This window comes from Ischnura elegans, chromosome X (genome assembly GCF_921293095.1).
Source record: "Ischnura elegans chromosome X, ioIscEleg1.1, whole genome shotgun sequence".
Taxonomy (NCBI): Eukaryota; Metazoa; Arthropoda; class Insecta; order Odonata; family Coenagrionidae; genus Ischnura; species Ischnura elegans.
In genome coordinates this window covers 105,802,921-105,825,163 of record NC_060259.1, presented here as the reverse complement: position 1 = coordinate 105,825,163, position 22,243 = coordinate 105,802,921, and the positions used below count along the sequence as shown (strand labels likewise).

At 38.7% G+C, this 22,243-nt stretch overlaps 1 protein-coding gene across 2 annotated transcripts in view; it reads right to left on the bottom strand.

The window, feature by feature from the left end:
* Nucleotides 1-641: 641 nt before the first annotated feature.
* The window catches only part of LOC124170913 (histone-arginine methyltransferase CARMER), a 104,735-nt gene continuing 83,133 nt past the window's right edge, over nt 642-22,243 (bottom strand). For both annotated transcript variants that reach the window (XM_046549965.1, XM_046549966.1), the window contains exon 12: nt 642-5,936. In XM_046549965.1, the coding sequence (XP_046405921.1) occupies nt 5,799-5,936 (138 nt within the window). In that variant the 3' untranslated portion in view covers nt 642-5,798. The remainder of the gene's footprint in view (nt 5,937-22,243) is intronic.

Here is a 22,243-nt window from a genome sequence, read left to right as displayed (position 1 = left end):
CATGAAACAAAATCATGCCTCGATATAACAAGAATTTATTCCAATTTATGCACCCTCATAATGAAATACAGTGGAACCTCGTTAAAGCGAGTACGGGCTATAGCGACACCCCCGCTATTACGAGAGATAGCCGATGCACCGTCAATTGACCCTATAATAAGCGTGTTAAAAATTCGTTTTTACGAGACCCTTTAGGCGTTGGCTCTCGCCATAGCGAGGGTTTCACCGCCGGAAGACTTTCATGAAGACTCCTTAACCTCTGTAATTGCTAGCGATCTGTTAGAAATGAAGTTAATGGAGTGCTCAGTCTCAAATTTATGTGGTAAACTGTCGTTCGATAAATATAATGATTGACGAAACAATGCTTTGCATGATTTTTATTCAGTGCGGCGCTTATAAATTGTTTGAATAGTTAGTCGTTATTTGAGTAAGGAAATTTAGTGATGCAAAAAAACATCGCCTTTCGTCTGGATTTATGCTTACGTTTATCGGATAGATGTTTATCTGTCGCCGCACCACTCCTGTTCCTGTATATCTGTTCGCAACAGGTATATTGGCTATTATTTGTTCCACCTCCGGTAAAGCGACAATTCGCTATAGCGAGTGTTTATTAGTGAACCGTGGGATGTCGTTATATCGAGGTTGCACTGTACCACACTAGCATAATAAATGCACAAACAAAAAAATAAGTAATATTTAATTATAAGCCGGAGGCTAAGTCTTGGCTTTTTTAATGCCTTAAATTGAGATAAGCCAAATAAGCATCCTGTTCAAGAGCAATTCATGAAATAAGAACCGGGTCAACTGCAATTCATAAGAATGAAGAATAGCAAAAATCTTCTCAATTGCGGGAGATGAATTTGACAAATTTAGCAGATGAAAAACACTAGAGCATCAAATTATGTTCAAAATATTAACCTTACATATGGGAGGGAACTAGCCATATGGACAAATGAGTCAGTTCGCACCCGAGATTCAAAAAATAAGAACACAAATAGATATATCAAGCCTTCAATTGCAAACAACAAATCTAACTTATGAAATCATTCACTATTAACAAATGCTCAAGCATAAACTAGGAAGCTGATCCCAGTATCTATGTCTGCCTGATAATTAAAAGTAGAATAATAATTGGAGATGGGTCGGTTTCAGTACCTGGTTCTCGGTTCTGCCAGTTCTTGGCCTGTGGAACCGGTATTGAGAACCGAATAAAGTCAATATATAAGAACCGGCTCGGAACGGTGGCGAGGATTTGAATTTGGTGCCCAAAGCCAAAATGGTCTGCAGCGTATTCAAGGCCAAAAAGTGAAGGAAAAAAGAATATCAAGATGCATACATTACTTTCCGATTGCATGGCATCCACGTTTTTTTCTTTTGAGGGTTGCTGGCTAACACGCACAAACGAGCTGAATTTCCACGGCATGGCGCTACTCTTTCAACTTACCATTGGTCTCTAACGAATGTCTTCAAACGAATTGAATCGCACTATTGACGGCCCGGCAATTGTCTGTCTACGGTGTGAAATACACTCATTGCTACATTGAGATCACTTTCAGATGGAACGACTTTTCGCCAGCTGCCGTTATCGTCAAATTCAGGTGGTTTTCAGACAAGATGACACTCTGCAACGCCGTGTGCCATGTCATGAATGGCAGCCAGCAGAAAATTCATTTCGTGTGGTCTTATGATTGACTTCTGTACATATACAATAATACTTAGATATACGAACAAGATACGTTCGGAGAACTTGTTTGTAAGTTGATAAACCTATGCAAGGCATCGAAAAGTGTTGTTATCCTGCAGAATGCAAAACTGCATTACAATTTGGCATCAGCTCACATCCGCTCAGTTTATCCATGGTATCCCTGTACCGGCATGTTGAGCAGTTTATTGTTGAGGTCATAAGAAATGTGACAGTGAAGCATGCGAATTAGTTGTCAATTAAAGTAACGATTTAAGCTACATCAAAGAACACAGAATATATTTTGAACTCACAAGTTATAGCTAAGGAACGAATAATGCCATCAGATGTTTGGGGAGTTTCCCTATTGATCCTGATGTGACGCAATAGGTGAACTGCGCTACAAACATATTAATGTTGTTTGAAAAAGTGGTTGAAGGCTTCTACAGAGCAGTGCAATAGACACACCTTGCTATTCAAGATTTAATTTGGCGATTCACAAACCGCGACAGGTCCCTGATGGTGCACAAATCCTCTTTAACTAACTCCACCACTATCTAATTTTTCAACTTGGTGGTAATCCACTTTAACCAAACAAAGTGGATTAATTGAGCGAGAATATATCAACCACAAAAAACTCACCCTAATTTTGATTCCGATACCTGAAAATGGAGCAGAGTGCCAAAACCCAATCATTTGTTTTTTTAGTGATTGGTTAGTAAAAGTTTTGTGATTTTTTTGTTATGTGTCACTATTCATTCCCCAGTGAGTTACGACGGATCGCTTCCACTGTTCTGATAATGGTTCCAAGCTGATGAACTAATGGAATGGAGAACCTGAGCACCAAGCTGACACCTGAATTAGTTGTTATTTAAAAGTTATTTACATTATCATTAGACTCCCATGCAATAATAAAAGTCTAGTCCATCATTCATAAGGTGACACATGTAGTAAAGTGAAATAGCATTATGCAAAATTCACTTCAATGACTGGCATATTTTATTTCTACCAACAGCTGATTTTTGCCTCTATACTAGTCAGATGCGAGACTAAATGTTTAAACAAAGAGTCCACACAGTCCAGGGTTTAACAGACGTAATTACAGAGATAAAATGGCCAAAATATACCTCTAAGAATAGGATTCGACATTAAAAAACCCCTATTATTCAAGTTCATGCAATGCTGGGAATAATTGAGCTACAAATTGGCTTAAGTGAATTCGTCCTAGAACAGGACAGCCAAATGCCAATTGAAGTTGGGACACAAAAATATCTCCAAAAATGGTATTTTTATTGACTTAGGCAATCACCAACAGGGAGGTGAACAGGTGCTCACCACGCAGAGGGTAGACAAAGAGGGCCGCCTCTCTGCCAAGCCCTTCACACCTTTCACCCCACATCTTTCCTGACTTGAATTGCAATTTGGATTTCCAGTCTTTGGACTCATCAATGTTTGAAGTACAAAGGCCAAGAGCAAATTCCGTCCCTCCCAAGGCTCAGCTTCTTTCCAAACAACCCAATCAATCCGTAACGGCTAAAAATTACTGACTAACCAACATTAATGGAGTATACACAATCAACCAGGGGTGAGGGGCCTCCCAAATCCTTTTCAGTGAATACCACACTAGAAATGCATGGCTAATGCAGGGATATTATGAAATAAAACCCTCCTTCTGCTAGAAGATAATATTGTTGGAGACCATTCATGAAAAATGCACTGTAATCACGAATTACATGATTAAGTGGTTCACAATAGCAATTTAAGATTTACCACAGCATCATACCCATGCCAAGAAGAAAATGTTCAATGGTAGAGAAATGTTTCATTCCACATATTTTAAATAGGATACCTAATGAAATAAGTCACAAGCTAGTGCTAATATTGTGGATGTAGCTGTTGTTGAAAAAACATTAAGATGACTCAAATATCCAATTACAAATTCTTGTTAGCCTCCACACAGAACTTGGAATGTCCACCATATCTACACTCAATCATTGAGCAAATTATTTCCATTCGGCCATAAAGATAATGTTTACAGTATGTCTGTACTGATTGTCATCCTTCCTTGCAGTGAGCATCACAGAAATCACACCTTCCTCAAACAAGAAAGGAGATGATTAACCTAGGTTAACTGGAGCACACAACTAACAATTACTTCGCTAATTTGCTCAAAGGTAAACCTGATAACTAAATGATAACAAATAACCACATCAAATTGAGGTTCAGAAAACTTACATAACTCTCAATTCACTGGCACTTTCAAACACAAGCATATTTGTGACCCAGCCAAGGACAACGACTTATATTCAAAAAAGGATTATAACACTTCTAAAATTATGTGAGAATATTATTAGGAAATATCCTTTTCCTTTCTAGCAATACTGTGATGTATTCACCCTAGTCATTTTCAGAAACTCAAATTAGTGGCATATAGTTAATCAATCAACATTTTAATTATTTAATAAAGACATCCATCAACTTTTCCATGATCACTGTTATCTAACCATAAATTATCGAAAAATTAATGCCTATTTAAATTAGCTACTTGCTTCTTAAATAATAAGAGACTAACCAATATTCATCCAATTACTACTGCATTAATGAAGCACAGTAATTGGATGCCCTGTTATGCCTCACCATATGCTTAAGAATCAATTCAAAGAAGATATCTGCACAATAATTTCATTGATAAAGGATAGACCAAAATTTCACCTTAAATCACATATTAAGCATACAAAAATGGACAAATAATTTTCCATGACATAAGACCGTTACAATTGATTCTACTTGTCAGTGAGCAGTGATGATATGCACGCTGTATCTCTCAATATAATTATATTTCTCCAAAAGAATCAAATATGTATAGAAAAAATTTTAAATTTGATATAACAATGAAAAAAAAAACAAGAGTATGCCATTACTTTTTAACGTTAACAACTTAACATGACAAAAAAGTCAATCAGAAAGAACACCAATTCTTGTAACCAATTGAAAACTGAATTCCATTAAAATAAAGCTAACAAATAAAGAGTTTATACACCAAGTAAAATAAAAGATTTCATTCTTCACCACTTGGAAAAATTCATCAAAGCATTGCTAGTCAACAAAAATGCAGACACTACCTTATGATAAGATAGAATTGATGGGTGTGTCACACAAACTGGTTCCCTACCTACAAAATTAAATTTCCTCCACACTTTCTTAGGTATAAAACTTTGCATGCACTAAAATTCATATAAAATAATGTTGGATTCATCATCATTTACACAAAAATGAAAATAAGTTATTAAATACAGTTACACTTAATCATCACTGATAAGAGCATGGAAGTTATAAGATGCACCCTTGGTAAAAAATAGAAAATTTATCCCAGTCAAGTTGATCCAAAATGAGTCTACAAACTGAGATCCAAAAGGAGAAGCTATCTAAAATTTGCAAAAAAAATAATATAAACAAGAGACTATGTACAATTTTCTGTTACCAATGAATCATCAATTATTTCATTTCACACACATATTTTTTCTGTGGCCCTAAGTCAATTCAATCCACATGATTCCACTGAAACCCTTTCACAATCAATATGATCTGAAAGACATTTCTACTCATTTAATCATCCTAATCAAAATAAAACAACTAAACATACTAGCAATTCAGAACTTATGTCTAAATCAATGCCATTTATGAATTTCTTCGTAACAAATTGATAAATCTGGCAGAGCACCGATATTTTAGTCCAATTACAATGGTATGTACAATGCATGAAATTCATCTAAACGTAGCAAAATCATTAAAGGAATGAGAGTATCGATACACAGTTTATCATGAGAAGGGTGCATCTTATAATGGAAACTCTCAGTTAATTTAATGTAATATATAGAGACAATGCTTACAATTAATATAAACATATTTCTACTCAGTCTTATTACCCTTTGATAGGTATTACAATTCATAATCGGTAATCATTATCTAGCACTTTTTATCCCTCTTCTTGAGACACATTCACGTACACAAACACTCCTTAATTCACACAGGATAAAAAAAATATCAGACACACCTCAATCTGGCAAACCTCTGGAGAAGGATCCAAAAATGAATTTCACTCACAACACAACACTGCTCATTGCCTGTAACCTTGAGTGGGCGTAATTCCTTGAGATGACAGCATAACTCCAGCGGGAGTAACATAGTCACCAATCATCAGACTGTTGTTCACTGGATAGTGAGACGTATTTCCCAATACTAGTTGCTGAGTTTGCTGAAACCATAGCAAAATGACCAAGTAAGTCCATGCTCAAACAAAATTAATTACACATTCAATTTTTCCACACCAACATCATTTCACCAACCAAAATGAAATATTAAACCATAATGTCCAGATCTTTAAAATATGACATTTATTCCAGAAGATTTCTTATTTATTAACAAATCGATCTTAAAGAAAAATAAATTTCAAATACCAATTGCAAAAATAAAAAAGTGATGGAGCGGGTCATTAATAAACTAGTAACCCCAACCCCAAGCAGTGTGCACAAAGCATAAAGGAACCCATGATATAATCTGGATTATTTATACTCAAGTTGAATTTGAGTTTTAACCCTTTCCTGCCAGTGCCTACAATTGGAAAACGTTTTCTGTGCTACGAGTGACATGAGAATATTTCAAACCTCTCTGTACAAAGCTCTTTTTTCGGGTGGAGTTGCCCTGGTATTTATGCCCCTCAGATTTGGGACCCAGCTCATGGCGCTTGTCCCTAACCCTGGCAACTGGACTACACCCTCTAACCATATCTCAGCATGAATCCATGATCAACTTATTGCGTTGCTGGTGTTTTTTTCAACCAAACATTGTTAAAAGAATTACTTACATTTTTTTAGCATTGTAGAATTTTAACCGGGTTTCTAGTGTTAATAAGTACAAAGAGAGTAAATAGAAACTAATAAGACTATAAGTCTGGGTGAGCATCTGCATTCAAGGAAACATTTGGTCTTATCAATGTACAGTGCATTTTCATCTGAGTTTTTCACCCATGTAATCACCAGTCTTTCCACAGCAACTGCATGACAGTGAAAAGTCATTTCACATTCAATAAAGCAATGAATGGGTTAATAGACTTGTTTTGGAGGCAACAATGATGATAATGACATGCACTTTAGATGGCTCAATACTTCCAAAGGGGTGATTGACAAATGTGTTTTATATCGAGTGCCTCTAAAATTACCTGGTTGATTGCATTAATTATTTAAAGGAAAAATAACTGCATTATATTATGACCTAAGTGAAACAAACATGGTGCTATAATTTTCTAAATATTTCATCAAGCAAGCATGTTTCTTGACTTATTTCATGAATACTTTAATTCATTAACACCACCATTCAACACACTTGTACAAGTTGGTATGATTTTTATCTATGTAGAATTGTGCATCTTACTAAGTCCTATCATCAATTAAGTCATTTGTACATCCAAAAAATGAAAAAGTAATGTATGCACATTAAAAATCTTAGATGACCTCAAAGCTAATTGTCAGTATGTGAAGTGTTGCAAAGGTCAAAGAGCATGTTCCGTGGAATAGTGCCCAATGGGTTACTAGTGACACACCCTAGAATATTCAACATGATGCACCATTGCAACTGCGACAGTTATTAGAAAAGATAAATAGTTTTTAAAATGTATGATAGTACTTAAGGTAAAATTGAATGTAAAAACAAATAATTCATTGATGAATGTACTTTCAAATATTCAATACTGAGACACCATTACCTTTCAATGTGCAATAAATATAATAAAATCGAAAAAATTAATTCATTTTTTTGATGGAATTCAAGAATGATGGTCTTAAAATACAGTGGCAGCTCAACTAAACGAGTGCTCATAATGCCCAGAAAAATCACACCATATATAGGGTGCTCGTTATGTCCAAACATGAACGATTGAGCCCTTCAATTGACTGGTTTTATTTTGTACAAGCACTATTGCACAGAGGAATAAGACTGTGTTTACCTTCACTTGCCAACTAATGAATACTTTTTTAATTTTACTTTTAATATTGCAAAGCAATTATTGATGCTTATTTCTAAAAACCAAACACCCCAGGCTGGGTGTTGCCTGACATGTAGCCAAGTAATTATGGATCTGGGAGAATATCCAAGACAATCTGGTATGAAAATATCTTATTATGAAGTTGCTACATACATGAAGGAGGCACTTTCACTTTAGTGTTCATAAGCAAAAGAACTAAAAAACACAACAATCTCAACAACTAACATAATGCAACAAAAAACCTTAGTCGATGCCGATTAGTCCAGCACTTTGCACCTGCAAGCTCTAAACATTGTCAAATGTTTTGCAGTGTCAAGTACCAGATGATGGCTCAGTGAGCCGAAACGTGTTATACGCAGTAAAAAAATTTGTGGAAAAGTGCTACGATCTTTTAGGTATTTAATCATAGGTCTTTTGACGTTACACTGCCAATTACAGTCGGATCCGGATTTAAGGTTTTCACATTTAGTGTTTCTCCGCATTTGGTGTTTATTTTTTGGAGTCCCGATTCATTCCCTATGCGAGCAATGTAAAAATTATCCTCATTTAGTGTTTCCGCCTTCTGCATTTTTCCGCATTTAAGGTCGTAAAAAATTGTTCCGCTAAAGATATTTTTGCCCGATTTAATGTTTTTCATTATGGTTTATTCAAATGATTATCAAAATCTTTGATTTTCTGCTCAACAGCAAGAAAATTCTCATGAAATTTTAGCAAGAGTCGATTGAATCTACCCTGCAATACTTCTTCATCAGCATTCTCTCACAAATGTGGTACTGGGACGTTCAACTTGCAAGCCGGGTTATTTGTCTTGGCGTGATGTTTCACTCCCCTTCTTATCCAAACACTTTACTTCCCAATTTATTAGCTCTCTCCTAAAAATTGCTACGAAACCATCTTATTGGGATAAGAATATTTAATCAATGAATTTTTTTTGCAGCATATGGCACTAGTGATGAGGGGGTGGGGTCTGGAATTCCCCCACACCCAAATATGAAAACTCAATTACTTTGCTTCTTCATTAAATATAACAAAATGTTGAAAGTTCTTTTAGTGACTTAAAAATATATTTTTTATTAATATAAAGCCATTCCAATCATTACAGACCCTAAAAACCTGAAAAAAATGGCAGGTCCTCATTTAGTGTTTCTCCATATTTTGTATTATAAATTTTGTCCCCCCTGAAAAACGTTAAATCAGGATTCTACTGTACTTGTTATTATGCAATTCATACTTTGTGCTGTACTCCCTAAAATGAGCGTCCACTGTATGCTGTTTATCACCCATGGTCACACACTGTCAGTAGTGTTGATAGCAGAAAGCGTTACTCTATCTTAGTCCTCACCTAAACGTGCTGTCAAAGGGTGTACTCACATTAATAATATCTTCCACACTACACCCTCCGACTAAGGGCTCCCTTCAAACCCCTTGCTTGCAACATTGAAACATGATGGTAGTTCTTTACTTTAAATCAGAATGCATGTAAGAGCAGAATAACCAGAAAATGGAGAAGCATTTACCCCAGCACACCAGAGTATAGAGCGACAGTGAGCCGTCCATGACATCATGGGGCACCCCTCTCATTGCAGGGAGGTGGGAGAGCTGAACGCAGGGTAGGCCCACCACTACGTCTGGGAATGTGTGTGCTTTAATGGTCAAACGGTCATCATGAGCAACCTGTCCACTCAATTCCACACACCATTCAAATATTTAACATGTGAGCAAAGTGATGAGGTGCAAAGGTTGTAAAATATAGTAATGTAATAATGAAGGCATTAGGGTGCACCAGCAAGCTGAAATACCAATACAATAGGGTGGTTTCCTATCATTTTTTTATTGCCTGAATCAAAAGATTATTACTCCTGGAGTACGCATTACACACTTTTAGATTTTCAAATAATGATATCTATTTTTCGCGATTAAATGAAAAGTGAAAATCTTCAAGCGCACGAAAACGCGAGGTCTAAGTGTGAATGATGGGAAAACCCCATGTGACGTCATTCTGGTTCCCGCTGTCGCCGTGTGAGGTGACCTTGGGGCGAGGGTATTAGCACCGCTGCGATGCAGGCTGCTAGCAGTTAGCGCTTAGCTTAAATAAGGATTATTAATACCTTATCAAACGAAGGAAACTTTCTGACTATAGGCAGTTTCAATAGGTGATTATTAAGACATGTTTCCCTGAGCTCTGTGCCTCATGCATGCATTGGTAATCTCAGACGATGTAAAACTCCTATCTACTCGTATAGAAACTAGGTTCCTGTGACGTCACGTGGAGTGGCATCGCATGGGTGCCAATAAGGCCTTTTACAAATGCGGTTAAAATTGACCATTGCCATTAGTCTAAACTGGGATTTCTAAAACCAAATAATTTGTACATTGTGAATACACTAATGGTGGGTAACGAATCTCTGATGAAGGAAACTACCTTATTGTCAGATGATATTCCTGATTGCATGCCGGCCTTTCAGTGTAATCCCATTAAGATGAAAGAAATGTGGCAACAGGTGGAGGACCTCTTAAATAAAAATGTTATCAAAAGATCTTATTCACCGTATGCAATTCCAGTGCTCTTGGTCCCTCAGAAAGACGGCACGTCCCAGCTTGTGATGGATTATCGTGTGGTGAATAAGAAAGTTGTGTATGATGCTTTCCCCTGACCCACTGTTGACAATGTCTACCTAAATTTAGGTAAGGCAAGGTATTTTTCTATTTTAGATCTGAATGCTGCTCATCATCAAATACCCTCGTCTGCGGATAGTCGAAAGGCAACAGCATTCATTACTTCTTTTGGGTTATGTATATGAATTCAAGAGATTGCCTTTTGGACTTTGTATAGGGGGACAGAGCCTATCACGTTTAGTTGATAAAGTGTATGGTAATGTTAATACAAATATGCATTCAATTACTTAAATGATGCCATGACATATAGAGAAAATTTTGAAGATCACATTGCACACCTGGTAAATGCTTTTGTTCGTCTAAGGCATGCAAAATTGACAGTTAACCTAGAGAAAATCTCCCTTGCTCTTCCTAAATTTAACTACTTGGGGCCTGAGGTGTCCAGTCAGGGTTCCCACTCTACCTGAATAATGAAATTCACGGCTTTTTCCAGGTTTTCACGGTTATTTTTCAGGTTTTCACGGTCTCAATTTCGCTAAATTCACGGTCCGTTAATAAGCCAACAATAAGAAAATCACTGACCGTATATCAACAGAAAATTAACGTACGCAACAAACGCCTTGAATGTTAACGCCGCAATGAAAAGTGATATCTGTTATGACGTGATCTATCGTTTGCAAAATTCAGGGCCGACAAAAGGACTAGCCCAACCGCGCTCTTGCCTGGACGCCGAATACCCTTCGGACCTTCTTCTGTCCGGACACCCGAGGTCCTTTTTTAATTCCTCGCCGAGAGATAGTTTTTTGCGCACGTTGTTATTACTGCACAGCAACCGAATTTCCCCCACTCCAATCTTTCTTATTTAACGGAAAATATTTTATTTAAATTGTTTATAGAATATAATAAATTGATTCTTTCTTATTTAACGGAAAATATTTTATGAAAATTATTTATAGAACATAATAAATCGAATAACAATTTCATACACCGTATTAGCTCAAATCTAAGACGAACACGATTCTAAGACTACCCTCCTTTTTTGGAACTCCAGTAGGGGAATTTTTTTTTCCTAATAACGATACGATAATAAAATGAATGCGGAAAAACGATCAATGCTTTATTTTTTTTCTAGGTTGCCTATGTCCCAGGAAACGCAGGATTTTGGCGAGTAATTAAGATATTCATTAAAAGTTTCAAACAAATTTTAGATAATAACAGGAATAGTAGTACTTTATCAAGACACATAGGTCATATTGTTGATTCTACCGATATCTCTTTCAAAATTCTGAAGGAAAACGCCACCTCACTAAAAAAAAATGTTTGCTCTCCACTCGGAATTTACACTGCTATTATGGATTTCAGTCAGATATAAAAATCCTTATCCATCAAACACAATTTCCAGTTCACGTATTCACAAGAGCAATGTGCATGTTGTGCCTAAAACAACCGCATTCGCCGGCGCAGTGACTGGTTGTGAGATGGATGACGAAGGCCAAAAATAGTCTATTACTTGAATTGTTCCTGTCTAATGAATATATTTTTAATATAATTGAGGTAGTATGTAAAGCGTGAACAATGTTGCGTTAATCGTCAGTGGCACGCCCACCTGGATCTTCGCCTTCATATCTCTACTTGTTTTCTCCAGGTAGCTCACTCTACCCCCACCCCTACCGTCATGTGCTAGCGGACAACCCAAGGTGCTCTGCAATATTCACGCGCATCTAGCCCGGATTCTTTTCTTCATGTTCAATTATTTTCAGTCCATCTCTTAAAGTTCTCAATAGTTTCTTCGGAGGGGCCATGGTCCGAAGACGAATAAAATTAAACGAGTGAAAATGAAACCTGACTTTATTAAACCCACATGGAAAACACTCGGTGGTTTGAAGTCCAGCCACCCTGGAAAGTAGGGAACCACTCGTACGAGGTGAAGTTCGGAACTGATAATATCGCGTACGGGGGTACGCAGAGGGGCGAAGCGTGACCATATGACAGCGCCATGAAATTTTTTACCCTAAAGATACCCATTCTTTTCTAACTATCGTAGCGCCAGATGAGCAGATGAATTCGGATTGTTAGTAGGGAGAAACAGAAATCCTGAGAAGATATCCCTTCGTCAGTAACTCTGACAAGTGAGACTTATAGTATAGCTCGTAAATTGATAACTGATAACAGCCTGATATCATGTTTTCGGAACAAAATGCCGAATTAACCGCCGAGAAGCTCAGTTACGAGGACATCGAATTTCGCCAGAAATCACCATTGTATTTCTCCAACTATTTCCTTTCTTAAAATGCTTAAATAGCGTTAGAAATACGTTGTGTTTGGTCTCATTCTTTTTTGAATTACGTGAGCATTACAAATATTTCAATCTAATATAAGTACAACACCAATTGCCGAAATTCATTGTTAGACACCTTTTGGGCTCATAGGTGACTCATGCAGCAGTTGACCTCCAGGAACTGGGAACTTTGAAGGAGTTAGGCTGAAAATGGTCAGTGGGTGAGAAGAGGGTGGAGCGCGAAACACGTTTCTATTGTTCTCGTGTAACTCGATATTTCTATCGAAGCTAAGGTCTTCGTAATACAATCCCTGCGCGAGCTGGGACCTTTTTTTATTTTGAAGAAGAGGAAAGCGTCAGAAGGGGGGAGGCGAATGCTGAATGGAGGGGGATAACGGATCTTGGAAAATGCGCTAATGTTACTTTCCCACGGCACTGAGCTTCTCCCAATGGTAGTTCCATCCCTTGGGAAGATTCCAACTATGTGCTTGTCGTTATTAGCCATAAATGACACATGGTATTTATTTCGTCTCATTTTTGTCAAACGATGGATGCGGGAAAATCATGCGTCGGAACCGCAATCTTCAAACGATCAATGCGAGAAACGATACTTCGGGGAACGATAGATGTGGGAAAAAATTACATTGTCTATAAGGAACTTTATTTGGTACCAGAAACGGTGAACGATCAATGCGGGAACGATAGATCGAGGTTCCACCGTATAACTTTTCTTTTGAAAGCGGCAGTGTAATGACTTCTTTTCTCTGCTATCGTAAAGGCCTGGTTACACGGTGCATTAACCCGTGCGGGTTAATGTATGAATGCGTGTCTGTTTGCATGTCTGAATTCATGGACGTTTGCGTGAACGAGGAGCATGAATGAGCGGTTACACGGTACATGCGTTTGCACAAGTTTTCACACATTTTCTCGTAACGCGAGGCGTTTAGTTTTTGTTTATTCCCTTTACAGTGCGCAAAATGTAAATGTGAAAACAGTATCATTAGGTAGGAAGCAGACGATACCTACCAGAAAATAATTCCCTTTTCGTTGTTTCCTGTAGGACCAGGAAATTTCACATACTGGTAATATATTTGCGCTGCCGTGTAAACAGTGGTTTTCATTGTAGTTACCGAAGTTGTTTCATTTTGTGCCAGTTATATTTATTTATATTTAATATCAATCGTTATCGCTCGCTTAATGCTATATCTCAATAGTACTCTATTTATTTCAAACCGTTATCAAAGTTAATACTTAGGCTGAAAATTTGTAGACGCATCTTGTTTTTAAGCCGTGTTTACCAGACATTTTTCTGTCATCTGTTTCACTGAGTGTAGATGATGTATGAGAGTAGATATTTTTAATACTTTGTTCTACTTTTGTCCGGGACGGTTATGAAGTTAAGAAGATATTTGCTGTTGATGGAAAAGATGTTGGTTTAGAGGTCTTGTCGATTTATGAACTTGCGTAATGTAGAATTGCCGTTAATTCGTATGATATTAATTATGTTTAAATGCGTTCTATAAGTCGTATGATAGCCGTTGTGTTTCACAAATGCCGTGTTGAAAACTCTGTGATAACCTCATCGATTGTTTTGTTCCGGCATAATACAACCAATAAGATACCATAGGCATAAACTTGGTATGTCCGGCATACATACAGGGATAATCTATACGAATACTAGTGTAGATGCAAATGGTGAGTTTGTGGTAGGATTCAAGCACTTACGATACAGTAAAAATGAACAAATACGCGTAAAGAGTTACTGAATAGCCAAGACGGCCGTGGAATAGCCCTGTAGATGACAACTAAATGTGTTGTTTCCCACCAGGTGGCTCTGTTATCAACTTGTGCGAATGCATGAACGAAATTAGAACAGGTTCTATTTTCCGTTCACGCGTTCATGCATTTGTACATTTTGGGGTGGTTACACGGTGAATTTTTCCGTTCATTCTCGCGTTCATACATTTAGACATCAACCCGTATGGGTTAATGCACCGTGTAACCAGGCCTTAATACTCTGAAACCAAAACTGAATCGATTTCTCTAATCAGAGGCATATCATGCTCCCTTCATACTTTTGCTCTGGAAAAATGGAACGACTTTTGTAGCAGTTTATATCGCGACGGCATTGAGGCTTTAACGTTACAATCCTAGGCGGATCTAGGGAGGGGCACATACCCCCCAGACACTTAAAAAATATGCATTATTTTGAATACGGTCACATTATCATTGCGCTCGTTTTGTATCATGAGGTATCCTTGTGCCGCCCCAGAACAAAATCCTGGATACCGCTTTGCTTGTGCTCCCCCACTCCCCAGAAAGAAATCCTTGATCCGCCTCTGGTTAAAATTTAGGTAAATTGTAATCAATCACACAAAAAGTTTGTAAGTTCATCAAGCTCTAACTTGAATGGAGCCGAACCCAGGGTAAAGCAGGTGATCTCGCGGACTCGGCAGAAGTGCACCCGGCGATTGATTGGCACGCACGCTTTACCTGCTGCCTAAAATGGCAATAGTTTTTCACTTAAACACAAAATTAAATAAGCTAAATTACTGTTCAGGTATTTTTGACGTTGATTTTTCGTTGTATAGCTATACATATTAGGTGACAAACTCTGGTATCCATAATTTTTCTGACGAAAATTATGCAACCCGATTGACGTCGAGAATTTTGCATTCGATTGTAAGACGAACCCTCTTTTCTGCAGGAGTTAGGAGGAAAAAAACCTTGTCTTAGATAGGTGCAAATAGGTAAATTATAATTCACTTGGTTTGAAATATATGAAGACATAATAAATACCTGCTGAAACATGTTATTTTCACTTTCACTTTACTTTATCACTCGTCAAATATTTCCACACAAACTTTCCGGTTGCGACGTAAAACTGGCAAGTCCCAGGTCGACGCATGCGAAAATTGTGTAATGCTGTGTTGCCATAAGCGGAAATCTTCTCTCGTTTTCAGGCCGCAACGCGCGAGAATTAGTAACGTCGCGCCGAAAGCTCGCTGTCGCCCGATTCAAACTCAGGGAGCGTAGTGTCCACAGCGCATAGCAGGTTGTCAAGGCTAGCGGTCTTCCAATCACAGGATTGAGGGTGTTGAATAAACGTTCAAATTTTTCGACACAAATGCCATCTAGATTTAGTTTCGAAAGTGGTCGCTGCAGCCAGTGGGAAGCCTAATTGAATGGAACCAGTGACCGAGGGAGGGGAAACCAAGCCAGTCGAGGAAAGTAAACAAGCTGATGAGAAGTGGTGTCATATTTCAGAAGGGGGGGAGAGAAAAGGCCTGCCCTGGGGAAAGAGGTTTTTTTTTTCTTCAGGCAACATTCGTTCCCACGCTATTCTGACCCATGCGACGATGCTCGCCACAATGAATAGAAGTGCGCTGGCTACGAACGAAGTTGAACATTTCTGGGAAGGTATTATTATCAATATTGAGAGATTTTTAAGGTTTAAGGACGAAACTCACGGCTTTTTCCAGGTTTTTTCACGGTAGACGAAATTCACGGCTAATTCACGGTTTTAAGGTTTTCACGGTTGAGTGGGAACCCTGCCAGTAATCAAACTAAAATTGATCCTGAAAGAGTTACAGTTGTCTGCACCTTCCCAATTACTGATATTGTGAAAGCTGCAAAGCATTTTTTTGGCATGTGTAGTTATTACACGTTCTTTCTCAGAAACCTCCACCCTGTTGAATATACAACACAGAAAAAATTCATGTTTCGTTTGGGGTCAGGCCCAACAACAGGCTTTCGAGAAATAACGGGAGATAATTTCTTCTCCACCCACGCTGCGCATACCTAATTTTGAAAAAGGATTTTTAGTGCATACAGATGCTTCAGCCACTACTGTAGCAGCGGTCCTCTCTAAGAGGGTTCAAGGACAGCTGGCTCTGATAGCCTCTGCTAGTCGTACACTTAACAATGCTGAAAAAAATATGCCACCTATGAAACTGAATGCCTTGCGGTTGTATTTGCGGTTGAAAGATTTGACCAATATCTCAGGGGGATAGAAATCGAACTTTACAAAGATAATGAGACCTTGGCTTGGATGCGGCATCATCATAAACAATTGGGTTAAGTCGGGTGTTGGATGCTACATTTGTCAGTGTACACATTTCAAGTGAACCATATAAAAGGAAAAGAGAATGTAGTTGCTGATTGTTTATCTCAGATGTTCGAGGAAGAACTCAAGGCTCATGTAGAGTTGCCTCAGGTGTGTGTTATGCGGGACTTGCCTATACCTTTTATGACAATGTTGGCTCAACAGGAAAAAGACTATGAGTGCAAAGAATAAAGATTAAACTAATAAATGGGGGCAAAGTAAAGAATTTTAAGATGTGTTGTGGTCTACTGGTGTTTCGTGGACAGAGGAGCAAACGTAAAAGAGATTGTGTTCCATGTGAGGTGCAACCAATAATAATGATGTATTTCCACGATTCACTGATATGAGGCAACTTGGGATGCAGTAAAACACTTAGGAAAATTTCACACAAATTCTTTTGGCCAAACATGCACATAAGTATTTCACTGATTATGTGGGACCATTAACGCGTACTAGTTCAGGAAATAACCCATGCCTCGCTTAGCACAAGAGATGCGTTCCATGGGGTCTTTGCACCATACGAATTTGCGTTATATGAGAGCATTTTACATAAGGAAGATAGGGATACGTTCCCGGTTGCATAAGTGTTGGGTATCAAATTACCTATAAACGATATATATTCCTATGAATAGCCTTAGAATACCTTATTTATGTAAGCATTTATATTTTAAAATATCTTTTAAGTCTGAACGCACACATTAAAAGATGTTTTTTCTCGTTAAAATAAATTTGTACGAGCTTTTGAAATTCCAACCTTCCGAGTGGGTGGCCTAACATCTACGAAAAGAATGCATGCTACCTCAGGGGTTCGTAATGCAATGCCAGTAGTTGATGAATTTTCAAACCAGTCTAAAAATAATTCTTTTGTCACCCAGGCCCTTTTGTTGCTCATCAAAATAACGGGCAAATGCTACTTTGAGTACCATTTCATTGCTCAAGGGGTTAGTGAATGATAAATCATAACTGGCTTTAACTTGAAGTCCCCCGAGGCATTAGCTACAAGCATCAATGTGAAACGGTCTTAAAATGCCTTGAAACCTAACTCAGGTTTTTCTTCCCCAATAATGAATGAACAAGATTGCATTCTCTTCTAAAACTATTCCGTATCGTCGACATTAAAAACTAGTTGAGGGGTAAAGGATCCACTCTCAGTCACAGATAGGAGTTCATCAGAAAATGTTGCGGCGACTGTGCTATCAGCACTTGCAGATTCACCTGATATGGTAGCACTAAAACTCCAGCTCGAAGTTTAAAATTCTGGGAGAAACCGGAGCTTCCACCAAATGTCAAGGAGCAATCATCTCCCTAATCTTCTTTTATTATTATAGATTCAAATAAAGCCACAGCTTTAGCACAAATAACTGGCAGTGAAAGAGGAACCTCTTCTTAATTCAGAATAATAGTGCGGACTGTCGACGTCGTGACCTTAAACTTTCGCGCAATATCGCTTTCACGCTCTTTATTCCCATTCCTATTTTTTGCTACTGTTCACTTGATTTTTACTCCGTATGGCTCTATCAAAATCACCTTCTACCGCTAATTAACTGCCGCACTGTATTCCTGAGAGGCAGAGGGCCTATTGCTACTGAGAGGGAATGACGCCATAGTCCCATTGTGTATGAGACTCTCTTTCGGACCCTTTTACGCCTAGATTCTATTCATACACAATTGGGCCGCCGGCTCCCCGATGACCTTGAAGGCTGGACCCTTCGCGTGATAGTAAATTCACCCGATAACCTATGACAGCAAAAACGACGTCTCGCACAGTATTGCTTAAAAAATATCATTTCCACTAGGTCCAAACTTAATTAATGATCCAAATTAGGTAACTGATGTTATTCAGTTAAGGGGACGAGAAAAATTACTTCGGCGGGTTGGCTGTCAGGACGCATGACGAGTAATGTTTTTGCCCTTTACGCGGCAATAGATTTTGACGAATATATAAACAAAGAATAAAATATGAGGCAAGCAATACTTTTAATGTGGGTAAAATTAGAGGAATTTCGTGTGTACTTAGCGCGAGTTTACATTTTATCAAGAGAGTATTAAACGTTATTTGATTATGCTAAGCAGTGTTGGAATGTTTCCCCGAGGAACGAATTAGTGCTATGTAGAAATTGCGCTGAGCAAGGCATGGGTGTATATCGATACTAACAGTTATTGATGCATTCAGTATGTTCGTAAACATCGTGCCCACACGAAACATAAGATCAGCGAATGTTGTCAAAACCCTAAATACTCGTGCCTTCCTCATAGCGGGTTTGCTGAAGGTAGTATAGGATATGTATTTTGGGGTATAAAACATGCCACCACTAGCCTTAATGATCCGCAGCCGTCCCATGTTGAGTGATTTAATAAAAATCTGAAAACTGCTCCAACCATTTACCGCATAATACTCGGCGATCGATGGGATGAAAATCTCCATACCCTTGCGATTTCTTTCTTATGCTTTCCACTCGCCATCAAGCTAGTTTTTGGATAGGGAGTTGAATCATCCTTTAGCCATGCAATAGGCGATTGATGACAGCGTAGCACAACCGGAAAGTAAGGAGTCATTCGAGTCGAAGTGGACGAAAGCCCTGCGTTGCTTGGAACAAACCAACAATGTGGTAGCAACCAAATACAATCGCAATCGAAAAGAGCAACTATTTAGGCCTGGACAGGGGGTAGCATATGAATTATATCCCTTAAGTTCTGCAGCTAACAAAATTTCAGGGAAACTATTGCCTAAATGGCCGGGGGAGCACCAAATCAGACGTTTCACAAGTCTGGTAACCATGGGATTAGAAGACGTGGAAATCTGAGGTCCCACTCGTAGATGCCACGTATCGCAGATTAAATTTCATCGGCGATAGACCGTAATCTATTCTCCGATCCATATTCCCTATTCATTTCCCCTGATGGCGAGGCGGAGAAGTGAGGAGCTGTGATCTAGGTAGAAGCAGGCAGTGGCGCAGCGAGGGGGGTGGTTTGGGGGATAAAACCCCCCATAGCTCAGAGAAATTTTTAAGTTTAATCCATTTTACTTAGTTGGATTGATATTACTAACAGAATATTCTAAGGATTAATAAAATATCCCTTAGAAAGCCGTAAAACTCACCATTTTGAACCAATTATCTCGGCAATTTATTAATCTCGCACCAACCGCTTATCCCGGTGGGTATTCCATAACACCACGCACCCCGGTATTAGTTGCTCCTAAACCTCCCCCAGCCTTAATTCCTAGCTGCGCCCCTGGAAGCAGGAATGTTTTCGCTCCACATTTTCAAAAGGGTTGGCTCGTCCTCTAAATAAGGTAGTGTCCTTCATCAAAGAAAATGAAAGGCATTGATTGCGATTTGTTACCCACCATTAGTGTATTCATAATACACTAATTATTTGATTCTGGAAATCCCAGTTTAGACGAATAGCAATGGTCAATTTTAACCGCATTTGAAAAAGGCCAGATTGGCGCCCATGCGATGCCACTCCACAGGGACCTAGTTTCGGAAGGCTAGGCAAGAGGAATCATAGTAGCTGACATCTGGTGGCCAATTTCAGAAATGAGACGGGTGATCGGCCTGTTTGTTTACTAATGCTACAGCCTAGCGTTGAGCAAAACGGGTGTGTTTTCAGCAATTTTGTGAAGAGAATACTGATGTATATCTCAGTTGTGAATAATGGATGAAGTAATTTTCTCCACATCTCACGTTTTGGAGTTCAATAGAGACTTCAAGAGGTCCTTCGTTGAGGGCTATGAAGTGGAATGCTGTCATCACATATTGGAAGTTGTCATGGCTAAAGCAATGGAGTATTTGGTTCTTGTAATGGGCTTTTTCAGACAAACAAGAGTTATTAATGGCATGTCGCACGAGATACATGCTTTTCAGAAGAAAATTGGCGCTTCTTTTTCCGTTTTCGTGTGTAATGTTTGACCATTTTATCAACCATCTATTACAATAGATCATTATTAAAATCATCAAACAATACGATAGGCATCTCCTCACATAAGCCATCCATCCTCCTAATCTATTCTTCTGAAGGGAATTCGTCGTCGGCGTGGCCAAGACTGGAATTCCCCTTGCATTTGCATTTTGACTGCTATGTGGAGTCACTCGACTCTCACCGGATAGCGAAGATCGATGGGGAAGTGGCGAGTCGGGTCGCAGGAGGGTCTCCGTGCCTCGGCCCAGGTTGGCAAAATCGAATTTTGGCCATTTGGGCAAAGCGACTCGAGAAATCCTTTAACAGAACGAAGCGCGTAGGCCTTCGGAACGTCAGGGATTCGCCCCGCATCGTTTTCGAAAGAGCAGGGCCTAGCTATTGAATGAGAAAGAGAGACATTTTAAGGACCGACCCGGTTTTGACGGGCCCCCGGGCGTAAGATGTCGCGGTGATCGTGGGGGATTGCCATGGAAAAAGTTTGTGCGAGTTTGGGAGAAATTACATGTCTCAAGCATACAAGTCCCGGCGATTGGTGGGTAGTCACCCCGGATTATTCATATCACTCTCAGTTGTCGCGATTCGAATTATTTCCCCAACCTTAACTTTCCTGGCTTATTGGATAGGTGAAAATTCATTGATAGTTATTGCAAGTTTGATCAACCTTCCTTCCGTCTGCATCTCCTATAACACCTCCATACCGCGAACATCTTTTAAGTAGGCATTAAATAATACATTGACGTTGCCATGCCTTCATATATTTCTCTATGTCCCATTCTAATAAGCTAGCTAACTTTTGCCCATTCTCAAGACGTGCTCCCACTTTTCTCAAATTAGGGGTTTTGGGGAATCTGTGTATATACATAGATAGCTTTTGTCTCACATTGGTTGGCGCAATTATAAACGCCACTCATTTTGTTGCTCATTAACTTCTCCTTCTATGTTTTTCATCATAATGCTATTGATATTCGCCAAAACTGTATAGTGCTGGCTGGCTATCGTTTCACACGAACAAACGTACTAAGGCAGTCAATCACCTCTATTCGGCCATGACACCTAATTTAGTGCTGCCATCTGGATTCCCTTCCAGATGCCAATACGAGTAGATATGAGTTTTACAACGTCTGAGTTACCAATGCATGCATGAGGCACAGAACTCAGGGAAACATCTCTTAATAATCATCTATAAAAAATTCCTATGGTCGGAAAGTTTTCTTCATTTCAAATCTAAAAGTGTGAAATGCGTACTCCAGGAGTAATAATAATTTTTCAATTTAGGCAATAAAAAATAATAGGAAACCACCCTATTGGGAAAAATGGCCTGGGAATTTTGCTTTTTTCTATTGGGTCCCTCCCCTCATTTCTTGTGAGTGTAGAGAGTGTTTGGTTGATTGTGGTGGAGTAATAATATTTTTGTGTTCTTTCAGAACTTTTGAGGGCATATTAAATAAAATATTCTACAAACTCCTGTAGCTTTGAGCCCTGTGACTACCATTGAGTGGTTTATAAATATTTTTGTGAAGCAATCTGCATTGCAGAAGTGAGATTGGCTAATAGTTTTTTTGCCTTTTTTATGGTTATGCTTGGGGCAATGGATAAATT